This window comes from Neolamprologus multifasciatus, chromosome 1 (genome assembly GCF_963576455.1).
Source record: "Neolamprologus multifasciatus chromosome 1, fNeoMul1.2, whole genome shotgun sequence".
NCBI classification, from domain to species: Eukaryota; Metazoa; Chordata; class Actinopteri; order Cichliformes; family Cichlidae; genus Neolamprologus; species Neolamprologus multifasciatus.
The window spans coordinates 36,408,492-36,426,310 of record NC_140439.1 but is presented as its reverse complement, the minus strand read 5'-3'; the positions used below and the strand labels follow the sequence as shown (position 1 = coordinate 36,426,310).

General features: G+C 38.1%; 1 protein-coding gene across 3 annotated transcripts in view; it reads right to left on the bottom strand.

The window, feature by feature from the left end:
- LOC146526191 (neural-cadherin-like) overlaps positions 1 to 17,819 on the bottom strand; it is a 381,462-nt gene that overhangs the window by 279,712 nt on the left and 83,931 nt on the right. For 2 of the 3 annotated variants that reach the window (XM_085183449.1, XM_085183576.1), the window contains exons 2-4: positions 7,733 to 7,930; positions 5,158 to 5,383; positions 446 to 650 (exon numbers count right to left, since the gene is read on the bottom strand). In XM_085183449.1, coding sequence (XP_085039575.1) covers positions 446 to 650; positions 5,158 to 5,383; positions 7,733 to 7,930 — 629 coding nt within the window. Of the gene's footprint in view, positions 1 to 445; positions 651 to 5,157; positions 5,384 to 7,732; positions 7,931 to 8,911; positions 9,061 to 17,819 lie in introns of those variants that run through there. The other variant, XM_085183527.1, reaches the window with a different exon arrangement.

Below are 17,819 nucleotides of genomic sequence, written 5' to 3'. Positions count from 1 at the left end.
GGCCTCAGAAGCGCCACCAAAAACCATCACTTCTGTTTTCTGTTCATTAAAATTAATGAATGAATGAATAAAACAAATCACAATCACCACAATTCAACTGCTGTCTTACAAACTATCAGTGCACAGGGTATTCTGGTGGCTGTGGCTTGTATATTAGCAGCTCAAAGAAAGCAATACTGTGTGAAGACAATTACTGATATTACATCATTTTTTGACAGCAGATTTTTCAATTTTTTTAATTAAATATTTATTGAAGTATTGTGTACAGACTTTCTATGTCTTGACAAGCAGATGTGAAATGCCTCCAATCTTCTGAGACCATGAAGTCAAGGGATTTGGCATCGAAAATGTGCCTTTTTTTTCTTGAAATTTACATCTCAAACTCACCAACATACACATACACAAACCCATATATATATATATAAATATATATATAGACACAAACCTCGGCTGCACTGCTCATGCTCTCTATCCCCTCACTGGCTCGCACCAATAGCAAGTAGCGATGTTGGTCGCTCTCGTAGTCAATAGGGCGCGTCAGGCTGATTTCACCAGTCTCTGCTGAGATGGAGAAGAGACTACTGGGATTGATAAGCAGACTGTAGCTGATTGGTTTCTTCTGGAAGGACACAGCAGGTGTTGCCAAGAAGCTGGAAAGACATGGAGAAAAAGAACACAGTTGACTTCATGTGCAAATCCTGCAAAATGATCAGCTGTTTGAAATAATGTATTCAAAATATGTGTTTTTTATGTTTGAGTGATGAATAGTTTTCCATAGATAAGGCGGCCCTTTTCCTGAAAACGCTAAGAGAGGTATTAGGAGACATACAGCTATACAAATGCTAGTATTTGCCCCCTTCGTGACATGTTTTTCACACTTACATATTTCAAATATTACAAGAAATGTAAATAGTAAATATAAAATGCAGTTTTTAAATATTTCAGTGTATGAAGGGAAAATGCTACCCACATCATCCCACAATCTAAAGAAACTCAGGAACAGATGAGAAACTGAGTCACTTTCACTTCATCTATCAGTGAAAAAAAGTGCTACAGAGCCATTTCTAAGGCTTTGGGTCTCCAATGAACCACAATGAGAGCGGTTATCCACAAATGAGGAAAACTTGGAACACTGGTGAAGCTTAGCAAGAGTAACTGGGCTACCAGAATTACTCCAATAGTACATAGACGACTCAGAACAACATCTGCGGGCAGATGCAGAACCGCAGGCCTCATTTGCCTCAGTTAAGGTCAGTGTTCATGATTCAGCAATGAGAAAGATACAGGGCAAATATGGCTTCCTCGGAGAATTCCAGTTAGAAAACCATTGCTTTGTCTGGAATTTTGCACTTTACCAAAAAACCCTGAAGGACAATTTAGCCATCAGTTTCAAAGCTCGACTGTATTCAGGTTAAGCAGCAGGAGAATGATTTGAAACACTGAGGCAAGTCCAGCTCAGAATGACTCAAAAGAATGAAACAAAATGAAGGTTTTGGAGTGACCTCGCCAAAGTCTGGACTTAAATTCCATTGAGGTGCTTTGGCATAACCTTACACAGGCCGTTCATGCTTGAAAACAATCCAGCGTGGCTGAACTGAAACTATTCTGCAAAGAACAGTGGGCCAAAATTCCTCCATAATGATGTGAAAGACTCATTGCCATCACAAATGCTTGATTGCAGTTCTTGTAGCCAAGGGTGGAACAACCAGTTATTATGTTTAGGGGGTAATTACTTTTTCACACAGGGCCAGGTAGATTTGGATCTTTCCCCCCCGCTCAATATATGAAATCATCCAAAAACTGCATTTAGTATTTACTCAAGCTATCTTTGAATATTATATGTTTGATGATCCGAAACATGTAAATGTGAAAAATGTGCCAAAAATCTGGAAAGAGGCAATAGTTTTTCACACCACTGTATTTATTATAAATGTGCTCATTTCCCTGATGAAGGAAGAAATATGTCAGTCCCAGTAAAGAGACTGCAGGTGGACCCTGAAGCCAAAATAAGGACATTAGTGCTAATTTGATCAATGAAAGCCAGAACATAAGCTCTTTGTTTGTTTTATTCTTGCCTTATGGAAAATAATCAGAAAATAATCAGAACATGAAAATATGTTTCTATGAGTCATTTGGACTCTGTTAGAGCCCGTCTGTCTCTCCCAGGTTGAAAGGGAAATGACTGAAGTGCCACCTTAAAGTCTGTCCACAGATGTTATATGGACTTAACACATTGGACGTTTTTGGCAACTTTTTGTTAACACAAATGTAAATTTTAGACAAAAAAGAGTTTTGTCCATAACATTTTGAAATTATGGCAAGTATTGATCATGTTGATGAGATAGAGGTCTCAGAAACTCATGTATCGCATATGATACAAAGGGCATTACAGGGTTAAGATACCTTTAGTCCTACCCACTGCCTTAAGTTGGGTTGCAAAGCAGCTTACAGATGGACATTACCTCAAGCCAGGCTAAAGAAACATTAATCGAGAGCCCTTTATAAGTGGATGTATAGAAGGGTATTAGCTGAGAAAAGCTGATGTTGGCTGGCATCGAGATGAGCTGATCTGTCAGGATTGCAGCTGAGCTCAGCTCAACTCAACTAATGCCATGGTCGACATTTTTTAATTTTAAGGATATTTAAGTTTATCTAAACATATATTTAGCAAAGCTATATTTTTCATCACTGAGTTGCACAGAAGATAATATTTCTATTTTGTGATTGGTACAATGACAAGTTTAACCCTTTAAGACTTACCATAGAACCAAGTCCGCCAGAGCTTATATTATATTTTTACATGTTGTGGAGCCATTTTTGGGAGCATTTCAAATTGCTATACATCAATACAACCATTATAGCCCAAATTTTAATAATATGTATGCATTAAGTGCATAGTAATTACATAAATTGCAAAAAAGTGCGACACAGAAAGTCATAAAGTCAAACATAACTATTAAAAACACCAGTATAGGCTCATGAGGCCCTGATGGTAAAAAACTACATTTCCGTGAAAATGACGTCACTTCCGGTTTCGGGCTGGACATGGTGGACATGCGATAGTTCACGCTGATGGACGTAGGAAGTGTTACAAACTAGAGATGGACCGATCCGATATTACGTATCGGTATCGGTCCGATACTGACCCAAATTACTGGATCGGATATCGGGGAGAAATAAAAAATGTAATCCGATCCATTAAATATCAAAAAAGCACCTCACAAAGCTTGCTACATGGCGTAACTCGGCTCATAACCATAGCACGTTGCTGCAGTATGCGTCACGTGATAGAGCCGCTGTGTGTATTTGTAGCCTTGCTAGCAAACCAGCATTTCATCTCCAGGAAGTTTTCCCAGAGAGAAGTAAAGCAAGTGTGTAAGTTCATCTCTGAATGTTTGTAAAGCATTCCCACCTTAAGCTTAACAACAGATATATGGAGCGACTGCCTCTCTCTCTCTCTCTCTCTCTCTCTCTCTCCTGCTGCTTCAATCATGAAACTGCTTAATGATCAGCTGATCGGCTTTTCTGTCGAGAGTCCGTCTCTCTTCTTAGTTTTTGGCCCACTTCTCACCAGAAAGAGGAAACCAGCGGCTGAACAACAGCAGCACTATTAAGCTTGATAAGCTGTTGTTAGAATTTATTTAATATTACTTTCTACACCAGGATCTTTTTCTACGTAGCTGACGGCTGTAACTGTGCAGGGGCGGATCTAGCAAAGTTTAGCCAGGGGGGCCGATAGGGCATGAACAGGGAAAAGGGGGCACAAAGACATACTTTTCTTTCTTGTTCTCATTTAAAATATCTAGCTTTTAATAAATAATTATCTGACTCTTACACCCAAAGTTTTAATCTGATGTAAAATATATAGAAGTCCATTACTGTATATAGTAACTGTTAAGTCTAATATACCATAGTAAGCTATACTACTTTTTCCTTTGGGAAGATACCATCTGTGCAGTCTGCAATTCTGTAGAAGAAAGATGTTGAATCTATTTAATTATTCTTGAAAAATAATTTCTTTCTGTGCATTTTTCCCCCTGCATCAAATTAAATTTGATTACATCAATTAAGCATCATGAGGAAGAGGGTGGTTCCCTATTTTTTTTTTTGCTGGGAGTTTGCAACCCTATTAGTTAGGTTGCTTGATATTTCTGCTAAGTACTCTTTAAAATACCAGAATAGGGAGGATGGAGCAGGTTTACGTTTATTAGATTGATCAGTATTGCTGAACTATGAAATATTTTGTTGTATTTTTTACATACAGGTATAACAGAATAGCTTTAGTGTTGTTATTTATTTAAACTTGAGTATAAACTTATACAAAATGCAGCAAGATATTAAAAAAAAACGTTTTATTGATTAAAAAACACACTATATTGGATTCATATCGGTATCGGCAGATATCCAAATTTATGATATCGGTATCGGTATCGGACATAAAAAAGTGGTATCGTGCCATCTCTATTACAAACAGCTGATCAGATCGGCAAAGCGTGTTTCTGGAATATTATGTTTTTGTTGCTGCAAGTGTTTTTTATGCAGTTTTTGCAAAACTATATGTGGAAGGAAACTGTGACCGAGGACAAGCTGATGGCATAAGACAACTCCTCCAGTTTCATATGCAAAAAAAATTATTGCTTAGTGGTTGCAGAGCTACCGGGATTTAAAAATATTTATGCAAAACAGAGTGTGCCCGCTCCGACCGGCTTTAAAGGGTTAATGCTTACTGATGGTGATGGATGATGAAAAAAGTTACAGCCCTATGTGGCACCAGAGAGAGCTTTCTGCTAAGAATGCGACTGCAAAAATGTCAATGACTACCTATTCTTACTGTGTATGCAAATAAATATTTAAAGGTAATCCTATTACTGTGCTACACATGCTAAAGGCTAACTGAGCCACAGTATGGATTTAGTCTGTAAAACACGAGGATCTAAGATCACAGCCAATAAATAAATAAAAGTGTACACATTAAATGCCCATCATGATTGTGTCGCTTTAGACACAAAGTAATAGTAATATTTTTCATCATGAATATTAATCATGGTATAGTAAAAGGAAAACAGCAGATGTGTGTGTGTGTAGTCAATGTCATGTATATTGTTTCATGTAGATGTCCTGTAGGGGATTTCAGTGGATGAATGTGTGCAAACTCACGGTTGTCCTTCAGGGGTGTTTTCTGGTATTGCAATAGTGAAGGAGGCATTGGTAAACTGTGGTGGCCGGGGTCCAGCGACCACAGAGATGACAGCAGGAGCACTGCGGCTGCCCAGCCGGTCAGCAGCCACCACTGTCAGCAGGTATTCCCTGTCCCGCTGCAGGGGAAGGCCCGTAGTTCGTACCTGGCCAGTCTTCCTGTCCACTTCAAAACGACCATCACCACCTGCGGACGATTTGTTTGATCATATACAAAAGGGTAATACACCAAAGACAAGATAAGCAAACAAGGCAACACACAACAACAGAGATCATCCAGTGAAAAGGATCACAGGGCGAAACACTTTGCACAAAAGTTGCTTTCAAAAGTTGTCAGAAATATTTAAGTGCATGCTAAGCAGTCACGAATAAAATAAGATGACTGGACAATCAGTATTCAAAGTTGCTGAGAGGAAAATGCAAAAACCACAGGAACTGGGGTGTTAAAATTCATGACCTGTATTCAGAATAACAGGATTCAATAAGACCTTGATCCAAAATAGACTGCATTTTTAGAAGTTAAACTCTGAGAGGTGGGATTGAGCATTTAAATTGAAAAGTTTAGCATAGATATTAACAATAATACGTCTATGTTTTTTCTCATAATTTTTCAGTCAGTTTATTCCAATGCATCCCCATGAGGAAAATTGAAAAATCATCTTTTTAAACAGATTCTAAAACAGAGACAAGAAATCATTACAAAGCAGACAATAACAAAAGCAATTATTTTGCACAGTGGAAAAAAAAAACAGACAAGACACTGGAGAATTGTGTGCGCATAAAACTCAGCACTGCAGAGGGCAACAGCTCAAAGAGAGTGTATACTTGAGTCTGCACCATACAGAACATAAAAAAAAGCACTGATCAAAACAACAAAACATTTTAAATCAAGCAAATTATTTATGAAACTGAGACTTTTGTTTTATTAAAAATGCCAACACCAACAAATGTCTCTTTGTTCAAAGGTTTTGCATATAATTTGTCTATTTTTTTCAGTGTGATTGTTTATTGTTTATTGTTTATTGTTTATTGTTTATTGATTAGCATTCAAATATCTCAGTGAAGACAGAACAAAGATTTACCACAAAGCAAGAAAGCATGAGACAAGGCTAATCAAAAGGTATTGGCTGAAGCATTTGCTTATTACGCCAACCCTTTTAACAAAAGATCTTTTAGCATGCAGATCCTGTACACAGGGCTCGAAGCAAATAATAAAATTCAATTCAATTAAATTTCATTTATATAGCGCCAAATCACAACAAATGTCGCCTCAAGGCGCTTCATAGATACAGAGAAAAGCCCAACAATCATATGACCCCCTATGAGCAAGCACTTTGGCGACAGTGGGAAGGAAAAACTCCCTTTTAACAGGAAGAAACCTCCGGCAGAACCCGGCTCAGGGAGGGGCGGCCATCTGCTGCGACCGGTTGGGGTGAGAGAAGGCAAACAAAGCAAAAACAAAACAAACAAACAAACAAACAAGAAAAAACACCACCACCTTAGTAAGTAACTACATCAAAGCAAAAGAATCAAGAGGTTTTCTGTTTTTTGTTTTTGTTTTTTTTTTGCTCTTTTCATTCTTGATATATATATTTTTCTAATACTCTATTTTTAAACATATTTTTAAACAAGGAAAATGAACTACACCTTTTTAAATCACTGTCATAACTATTCCACAGGTTAACTCCTCTAACAGAAACACATCTCTGCTTTATATTTGTCCTTATCTTGTTTTTTTTAAAGAAATCTGTTCCCCTTAAGTCATATTGACTCTCTCTGACTTTGAACAGCTTCTGAGTACTGGGGCAAAGCAAGTTATTTTGTGCTTTATACATTATCTGTGCCATTTTATATTCAACTAAATCATAAAATTTCAGGGTATTCAGATTAATAAACAAAATGTTAGTTGGTTCTATATAGTTTGATTGGTTTATAATTCTTATAGCTCTTTTTTGCAACTTGAAAATAGGAAGAGTGTTCGTTTTATATGCATTACCCCATATCTCCAGACAGTAAGTCACATATGGAAGCAACAGAGTACAATAGAGTGTGTATAATGATTTTTTGTTCAGGACATGCTTTGTTTTATAGAGAATAGCAATGGTTTTTGACATTTTTGTTTTCACATGGTTTATATGAGACTTCCAACTCAGCTTATCATCAATTATCACTCCAAGAAATTTATTTTCGTACACTCTTTCAATTTCAATAGTGAAAAGCCAAATGCTCTGCGGTTTGCTGTCTACTACGCAAATCCCTCATAGCTATCGACTATGGTGGCCTTGCGAGGTCAAATACACTGCACCTTAAGAAAACCATCAAATATAAAAACTGCAAAAATACAAAAAAACACAAGATTCATATAATAATGCAGTTGTATGTTTGCTATTAGCTGCTTACTGTTAGCTTGTCACTTCCATAGCTCCTCCGTCACATTATTGCCTCCCTGTTTTGTGATTTTTGTGACGCTGTAAACAGTCAACCTGCTTCTTTAACACAGTATGCAGGCGAAAAAAGAAGAAGCAATTTAACCTACCGTCGGACAAAAAGTACTCCACTTCACCATTGTTGCCTTCATCTCCATCCTCAGCAAAGAGCTTGTAGACCAGGGAACCTGCAGAGGCATCAGGGGAAACCACAGCAAGGAAGGGAGCAGGAACCATGCTCCATTCTGGGATGTTGTCATTTACATCCGTCACCGTTAACTCCACTCTGACCAAGTACCACTCTGGACCTAGAGAACAAGGAAAATAAGAAGGCAGTTTTAGTTGAAGTCAAATACTAGGTTTAAAATATGCAGTGGAGTATTTCCATACCAAGAAGCTCCCTGTAACGAACAACGGGCAACAAGCATAAACATACATTTATGTAATTTATTTGGCCTTGTTTCATTGCAGCTCAATCTGAGTGTCTCAGCTGCATTTTGCACTCAGCTATGGTTGCGCATCCTCTACTGTCACTGTGTGTGTGTGTCTGTGTGTGAGAGAGGTAACGGGTAGCGATGACCAAGAAGATGAACAGCAGAAGACAGACTGGAGAGAAGAAGAGTGTTTATGACAACTTATTATCCTGGTGTAAGTGTGATGACGCCTTCCAGGAAGTGTTAATTAATCTAAAATCAACCTCCGGGGCTGAAAAATTGCCAAAAAATGACTCCCATGTTAAAATGCCCAACTTAGAGTAACAGAATTAAAAGCAAGTATACAGGTTGGTACAGAAAACAGTTTCTGGCTCTATTACTACAGCAATTTATTTATTTGGATACTGATAAAATTTTGATTGTCGGATGAGGTAACATAGATGCAGTGTTGGGAAGGTTACTTTTAAAATGTATTCCATTACAGAATACAGAATACATGCCCCAAAATGTATTCTGTAACGTATTCCGTTATGTTACTCAATGAGAGTAACGTATTCTGAATACTTTGGATTACTTAATATATTATCATGCTGTTTACAACTACATGAATGTACTATTGCTGTGATTTATTACTGTTACTGAAGGTCCGCGGCTCCGAACCGTAGTAAAGGGACCTCTGGCTAATACGGGTTCTGTGTCGGGCTCATAGCCGAAAACTAGCTTTACTTTGTTGTCTGGGTCAACTTTGCTAGTGAGAGACAGAGAGAGGCGTTGAAAGGCTGCTCCAACTGAACTTATTGTTTTTGGAGGAAAACACGAACACGGTGTACAGTCGAGTCTTAATAGCTTACTTACAACTGGGCTCGTCAGGCTCTCTTCTTGGCTGCAGTGGTTATTATTATATTTACATGCTTCCAGCTCCCGTTTTTGCTGGATGACAGCTCGTACTTTTCCTTTTTCTCCCTCCCTCGCTCACAGACACATAACGTGTATGGCAGTCCATTCTCCCTGCAGCACGGACTACACTGCCTATGATGCTACATTCTTTAGAGTTATACCTGTAGCATTCTGCTTATTAGCTTAGCACAACAACAACAAAAAGGCCTCTCTCACCCAGGAAACACGCAGAGAGAGAGCGGCACCCTGTAACCATGGCAACCGTAACGCTGCCGCCTGGAACAACAGAACGTAGCTGTCAAACAAAACCCAAACAGTCCTGACCCGCCACAATATGAAACAGGGAAGTACCGCCGTGTAATCCATTTATTTCAACAAAGTAACTGTATTCTAAATACCACCTTTTTAAACGGTAACTCATATCATATTTTGTATTTTAAATACGTAACGGCGGTACATGTATTCCGTTACTCCCCAACACTGCATAGATGACAGAACCAGGTAGCCGTCTGCTGGGTCTCACCTCCAGTGAACTGGTCCTCTGGTTGTGGTGATTTGTGGAGCATTTTTAACAGAAGTATGAGACGAATAATATAATTTGCTGTGGGGTACAAAGCATCCAAAAAGTGTGCTTCAGCTTTGGAGAGCGAAACCGAGCCAGTTACTTAGCACTAATTAGCAGGTAGCTGTGCCTGTGCATCACATGCAGTTTATGAATGCAGCTTGCAATGTTATTGATAGCTGAATGATTTAAAATGATCACACTGAGGCTCTCTCTCGCTCACATATGTACACTTATATATAAAACAGAAGAAGGGCAGCTGACCTCATTACCCATCTGTTAGCCTAGATGAAACACTAAAGACTAAATGTGAGAAACACACAAAAAGATAAATAATTGAGCATTATAAAATCTTTTCAGAGCTAGTCCCATTTTATCTCATTTTTTTGTTGGCTACATTTACATATTATAATTTACTTCTTTTAGGTTAATGTTTCATGTAGTCTTACACTACGAAGGCACAGCCATTGGCTAGGTTCCTTCATTAGTATGTATTTATTTAGTTCATTTCTGTCTTCTGACTGCTGCTCTTTTCTTTCATAACCACTGACTCCAAAGAAAACCAGACATTCAGCCTTCTGTTTTACCAACCACTAATAACTCAGACGGAAACACAGTTGTCTTTCCAATATGTGCTGCAGACTAACTGGCTCAGGTCAAATTCAATCAATTTCACTTTATCAATTTGGACTATTGAACGCCAAAAGTGCCAAAAATAAATTGATTAAATGATTTGTTATTTAATTAGAATCAGACATATATGCACAATTTATTAAATGTATAATTAAATGGCATTACTTAAAGTATGAATCATTTTATGTAAAAAAGTAAAAGTAAACTCATTATTAACTTAATTTAATAAGGTTCTTGTATATAGTCAGTAAGAAAGATCTGTGTTCACTCATCTGCTTTCTTGGTGTTAAGGCTATGTCCACATGTACACGGGTATTTTTAAAAACGGAGATTTTCCGTTTTCGTTTTAAAAAATAATCCCGTCCACACGTAAAGGCAGAAATGAAGTAAAACGCTGCTAGGAACATGCCAAAGCAGCAGGTGGCGCTATATTCCTAACTGTGCAGAAATGTTGGCCAATCAGAAGTCTAGAAGCCTCGGCGGGAAATAGTAAACAAAGCTGGGGCATAGAAGCAGAACCAAGTCCTATGTGTGGAGGGACAGTAACTGTGTATGTATATGTAAGCATGTAAACACTGCAGATACAATTAACAGTAACAGTATTGTAGAAATTAATTTCACCGAAACAATAACGTGGCGCACAGTGTGACGTCAAAAAAAGGCGCACACCTTTGATGCTGCGTTTTCTGAGTTTTCTCCGTTTTTCTCGTCCACACTTAAATGCAAAAACGGAGTTTTAGAAAATATCTACCCTGGTCGGAGTTTTTAAAAATCTCCGTTTTAAAAATCTCCGTTTTCAGTGACCGAAAACGCCGTTTACGTGTGGACGAAAGGTGCAAACGCATAAAAAAATCTGCGTTTTCAAAAATACCCGGGTACGTGTGGACATAGCCTAAGGCTGCTAGGTTATGTCCACTTTCTCACGCTGTTAAATCTATTCTGTCATCATCATACGGCTTCAGAAATATTGAGGTCCAGGTTCTGGGACGGCCAATCCATGGCTGTGTATCCAAGTATGCTTTTACTGCATTGAAGGGTGTTTGGTATCATCGTTGTCTGCTCTCGTAATTCTTTCAATTCTGAAAAGCTCCCTAACACCACTAACCAAAATCAAGATCCAAACAATTCAATTCAATTTTATTTGTAATCATGTCCAAGCCTCCAAAGCCGGCAGACTCTCACTGGTATACCTCTGTCCTGACCTCCTCTGCACATACTGATGACAATTTGACACAAAAATGTCACAATTTGGGTTCATTACTCAATGACACTTGTTGCCGCTCATTTTCAATCCTGTTCTTGTCTCATCTGGAATATCTCAGCCTTGTCTCTTGGCTTTATTTCCTTAATAGTGACTTCTTCATAGACACCCCATACTATTATAAACTCTTTATATTGTACTTACAGTTATAATTAAGAGGTTTGAAGCTTATACATTTCAGATTGGTGTAACTAAGGCTTAAGCAAAAGCCATGTTCAGACACATAAATCAAACAAATAAATACAAAAATCATCTTATTCAGTTACACTTTCTTATATTAAGCTGTCATCTCCCTCTGTTGCCTTCTTGAATGTCCCATGTGAACAATGGAAATGTAATCCAAAAGAAACTGCAGAGGCCATCTTCACATTTCAACTAGTAATCATAATCAGTGCCGTGCAATCTGCATCCACAGTAAACAGCAATCATAGTGACAGTGGTAAAACACAGCGAGGTCCCATACAGTCCTCATCAATACACCCACCCTTCCACCCACAAACGCACAGCACACATCAGTGCTAGCTGGTCACAGCAGGGAAGCAGAGGAGTAATTTCAGGGCTGGAGCCAAAGACTTGCTCTCATTTGTATCTGCTTTGATACCTGCTGTAAAAAAAAAAATTCAAATTCCTATTTGGCGTCACAGAAACAAGTAGCGAGGTGAGAAAAGACCTTTGCGCGTACGACTGTGCACCGAATAATGTGGACAGACAGAAGCTATAGAGAAAAAGACATTAAGCTATAAATATATTTTCAGAACGAGAGGTTGTAATCAAGCAATATATAGAGCGCAGCAGGAAAAAGCAGCAAGAAAATAAGAGCCGAGTGTCGCATGAACAGGATTAAGAGTGAAGCGCGGAGACTGAAAAATGACCCTGCGGTTGTTATAGAAACAGCAGAACAACGAAAAGTGGAAGATGGAAGAATTAAGTAGAGACAGAAAAAAGAAAAGCACGAAAAAGCAATTGCATAAATCAGTGGCATTAGAGATGACGCGGGGTGTTACAAAGAAAAATATAAGAAGACATCAAAAGAAGACAGAAGAGCAGAATTAAGCAGCCATATCGCCCCCCCCCCCCCCCCCCCCCCCCCCCAAATATATAGCATACCACTTGACTTTGTGGTTCAATCAGTGTATTTGTTGATAATCTCTCTCTCTTCCTTCGTCTTTGAGGCCATAACAGATTCAAAATTAATTGGAAAAAGGACAATGCAGCGTTGAGAAAAAGGGATAGCACATCCAAGACAATAAATCACCAAGCTAATATACAGAGCATTGTGCCAGAATACATCTTACACATGCACACGCCTTTCTCACTAATAACAATCATCAGTGGATTAGTGGCTAAAGGGAGATACAGCATGGTGCTATTGCCATCCCCATCACTAATGCATCTTAGTGGATCTAATGACATGTTGCAATTCCTAGAAACAGTGGGACCTGCAATTACTAACAGTGCCATAGAAGGCTTTTCCATGCCCACCAACCTAGTCCAAGGATTTCTAAATTTCATTCTGCCACAGTGCTTTCATCTCGTCTTGTTCTCGGACCACATACAGAATATGTAGAGTCAATCACCCCCTAATGAAAAATGGTAGCTGTGTGTGTTTGTCTTCTGATCATAACACGACTCAATTAACATGAACCAAAATCAGTAACTGTGGTCAAAGTGCAGCCCTTTTCACTATTTGACTTTTGAAGCTTAAAAAGGACAAAAAAAAAACCCAAAACAAAAGAAAAGGCAAAACAGCATCATTAGTGATGGCTTCATTAAAAAATGGACTCAAATTCATACTAATGTTATGTCTGTGGCAAGTTAAAGTTACTCCCACAATCACTTTATATTTACAGACAAAAAATACCAAAGCATAAAATCCCCGTGTTCTTATTTTCAAAGTTTTCACTGCTAATGATCACCGACTGCCATTCCCGCTTCCCTTTTGAGAGTGTGGACAGCTGTTGCGTCAGTCCGTGATATGATTCAGGTCAAGCTCCACCGATTGAGGACTTTTACGGTCGATTCACATATACAGATACTTATTTTACTGTGTAGTTAGCTGGTAGTCAGCAGGCACTGGAAACATGTTGCCAACTGGGAAGTTTCATAATGTGCTCTGGTGGACAGACTATGGAACATCAAAACTCATAACACAATGAAAAAGTGGTTAAAATCATGTAAATTGTTCCTTACAAATGCCAATACTAATATATCAGCAACTAGCTAATATTGGTCAGGTGGGGCAAACTGAAGAGTTAAACTAGTTCATGTGCTGGAGCCGTGAGCTCACGTAGGCTAAAGAGCAGAACAAGAACTACCATCATTACCTGCAGTTGAGAAACTCGCTGCTCACAGTATTAATCTGTTATTACAATGAATAATGAATAAACGTGAATACACGTATCCTGCCCTCTCCAGAGTATACCTCCACCTCTAAAGGCTCTCTTCCACTTGCTCCCTATTCTATTTACAGATCACAATGTTGTCTGCAAACATTATAGTCCAAAGAGACTCTTGCCCTTTCTTCATCTGTTAACCTGACCATCATCATTACAAACAAGTAGAGCCAGTTCATAACCTAATCACACCCCAACTTAAACCATCTGTTACTCACAACCACACACGTCACCACTGTCTGTCTGTCCTCATACATGTCCTGCACCACCCTCACATACTACCACTACCACAGTTCCAAGATTGGCACCCAATCTTATGCTTTCACTAGATCCGCATGTTTTATTTGGCCAAGATTTTATACCAGATGACCTTCCTGATGCAGCACTTCCCATTCATCCAAGGTTGGGACTAGGGATGCACCGATACCGATACTGGTATCGGGTATCGGGGCCGATACTGTAAAATGTGTGTGTACTCATACTCGTTAACTGATACCATGAACCGATACCAACTTATTTCATTAATCAGAGGGTGGCTTGTCATTTCTGTTGTAGTTTTTTAGATTGGCCACTAGGGGGCCACTTATTATTTTATTTATTATTTATTTTATAATTTTTTATATTTTATTATTTATTTAATAATAATTATTTTGTTTGTTTGTTTACAATATGGACACTCTGCAATAATTTAAAAGTTTATTTTATTCGCAAACCTAATTTGTATTTATTTTATTCCAAACAGAAGTGTTTATTTATTATTCTGAAAGCTCGAGACAGTGCCAATAGTTCAGTGATATTTTGTAAAATTACAATGTGGAGACTCTGCAATAATTTAACAGAAGTGCTTATTTTTCACTTGAAATTTTTTTGTGGTCATTTTTATTAAGATTTTATTTTTTATCGGCAGAGAATAAAATAAAACCTGTCTTCCAATTAATTGTATTTGTGTGTGTGTGTGTGTGGTGGAAGTATCGTTTTTTGTACTCTGTATCGGCAAGTACTCAGAACCAAGTATCGGTATCGTATCGGTTTGAAAAAATTGGTATCGTTGCATCCCTAGTTGGGACTAACACTAGAACTACACTGGCGTGTGCCTCCTACCCTGGATGAGTTATTTTCAAACGAGGCAAATACTAAATTAACAAGTAACCTTGACAGCAGATCAAATGATGACATTATCTAACACTCTAAATATTCACAGATTTGGACTCTTCACCCTGTTCTGGCAGATTCTGGTACAAAGGACTTCCTATTATTGTTGAAAACAGACGATGGAGCATTCTCAGAGATGGCCATACAGATACCTTTGCAATACTGCTCCAATGCAAAGACCAGGTGGCTTTTCGTTTAAAAACACTGGGTTGTAATAGGCTAATGAGTAGGCAGGTTTTGTTACTTCCTGATCTAATAGATATAATGCCAACTGAATGTGGGCACTGTGAGAAAATCATTTTTCAGACTCACACCACAGTTTTCACTCTCTAAGTAAAGTGCTTGCAGTGTAGAGACTGGCTATTACTTAGATATAGAGCAGTACAGAAAGACTAGCAGGCAGAGGTGGAAAACATACGGCGAAATAAAAAAAAGAAGGGATCACATTAAGATCTGCTTTATTTGAGGATGACCTGATCACTGAAATATGCCTCGATCAGCCTCAATACTCATCCTTGGGATCAACTTGGGACACTTCTGAAATTTCTGTTGGGAAATTGCTTTGCAGCGGGCTGCATTATGAAGTCAATTACATGAAAAAATTACACCAATTCATTGCAAAGCACATGTCTTCAGCACATCAACTTACCAAGGATAAACAGTGCATCACGGGAACCAAACTGTCATAATAAAATGTGTCCAAAAGCCTTTAATATCTCTGTGAAACAAGAACACAGTTATGACTCATATGAAGCCTTAAAGTGCCAAGGTACAGCACCAGCCAGAGAGGCTTTTTTAAGTGGATATGATGCAACTGATGAATCAGCTTAAGTCTATATGTAAATATGTTACATCACTACATAAATGAGTGAGCTTGGACATGTCAATATGAATGTGACGGCACTTCATTTAACAGCCGAAGAATGAAAGAGAGCCCTCCTTTCTCGTCTGCACTCCTCCGGTGACCTCAATCAGCACCTTTCTAACTCTGCTACCTCATTTTCTCCCCATCCTTCTCCCCCTCCTGCTCAACATTATGCTGACAGTACTGATAGCATAATGTGGAGTTTACCCCTCCTCTCGCTCTCGCTTTCTCTCATTTAGTGCTAACATGCTGAACTAACTACTCCAGCCTTCAACCCACTGAAGAAAAGACTTTTGGTATACCTGTGAGTGTGTGTCTGCACGCATGAGTGCTGTGCCTTCACATCTTTGAAAAAAAAAAAAAGGAGACAAATGGAGTAAGACAAAAAAAATAAGTAAGAAAAAGGAGAGGAGAAACAGATTGAGAGAGACTAAGAAAGCAAGACAGAAAAAAAAAAAAGTAACTGAAAGGAAGGCCAGTTAATTAAATGTCCTCCGAGGATTACAAAAGGCTATTTGCTCTCACTGGTAACTGTTCCATCCATAATCTCCTTGAATGGAAAGCTGTTGCCATCTTAGTGACTTTTTACATTTTTGCACAAAAACGCCAATTAAAGCCAGGGATGAGAGACAGAGACAGAGCAAGACAGTGAGGAAAATCACGCTTTAGTTCTTACACTAATTGCAAATGATACAAATGGTTAGCCAATAGTTTCGCTGTTTATTCTTCCAGCAAAGCTACTCATAATTGAAAATCTTCACACTGCCAATACTGAGCTCAAACAAATGCACACATGAGCTTGCAGGAACACTTCGAGTGACTACACATTCAGAGAAGTGCAACAGCTAATTTGAAAACCAATGCTATTATCTAATGCGGGCCAATGTCAATTGGAATCAATATTACAGTTAATTGTCATATTTACATCAATAAAAATAGATTAAAAATATGTTGCTGGACTAATGTTCTGGCAATTGATCACAGTTTACAACCCAGTGAAAACTTCCCCCGAACTCTATAAATGGCACTTTATCATCTTTGAACTTACTGTTTTACAGTTACAGTTACAGTTTTTACCACCAAGCCATACGACACCTCAACCACAACACTTAAACACACGCAACACAGCACTCAGAAGCTACCCTGCAGCTTCACAAGTACTCTGTTTAATCTGCACTGGTCACTTCACTTTATTGTTATTGATATTTATATTTAAAAGTGCAATACTGTAATTTTCTGCTGCTCATTCCTGTGCAATGTCCCATCTGCCCTCCCGTCATATTTCTTTTCAAGATTTTCTTATTTAATCACTAGTGTACATATATTTATATTTATAGATGCATATATATTTAGTCATCTTTTCTCTTTTACCATGTCTCTCTAATATTTTGCTTCTTACTATTTTTCTATTTTTTTTATTATATTATATTTTATTATATTTTATTATATTTTATTATATTTTATCATGCTGCTGAGTGACTGCTGCTCGTCAAACACATTTCATTGCAATGTTGACCCTGTGCTAACTTGCATATGACAAATAATACTGAAAACTGAACTGATTTCATTTTATGGCTTTACTTTAATAAATTTACTGGTTAAGTTTAGTTTCGCTGATCTTATCAGCAATGTGCATCCAAGGAAACGTCTGTTCTGATAAACCCACACTTCCTCCTCAGTGACCAAAATCTGAAAGAAATATATAAAGGCAAAGAAAACACATTAACGCATTTATCTAACCTAAATATGAGTACAATTGCAAACATTATACACAGATTCTTATAACAAATGCGTGGCTTTGTTACCTATGTAGAGTGATAAACATGTATATAAGGGGACATAATTATCTTCTTATGCACTCTGATATCATCAAACTCCAGGTCAAGACTTTCTCTTCTTCTACTAACAAATGTACTTGTTCAAATTTCATTTTGGGAAACTGTAATCTAATCCCTTTTTGTTTGCCAAAGAGTCTTTATCTTCTTTCAACCTGCATAAAC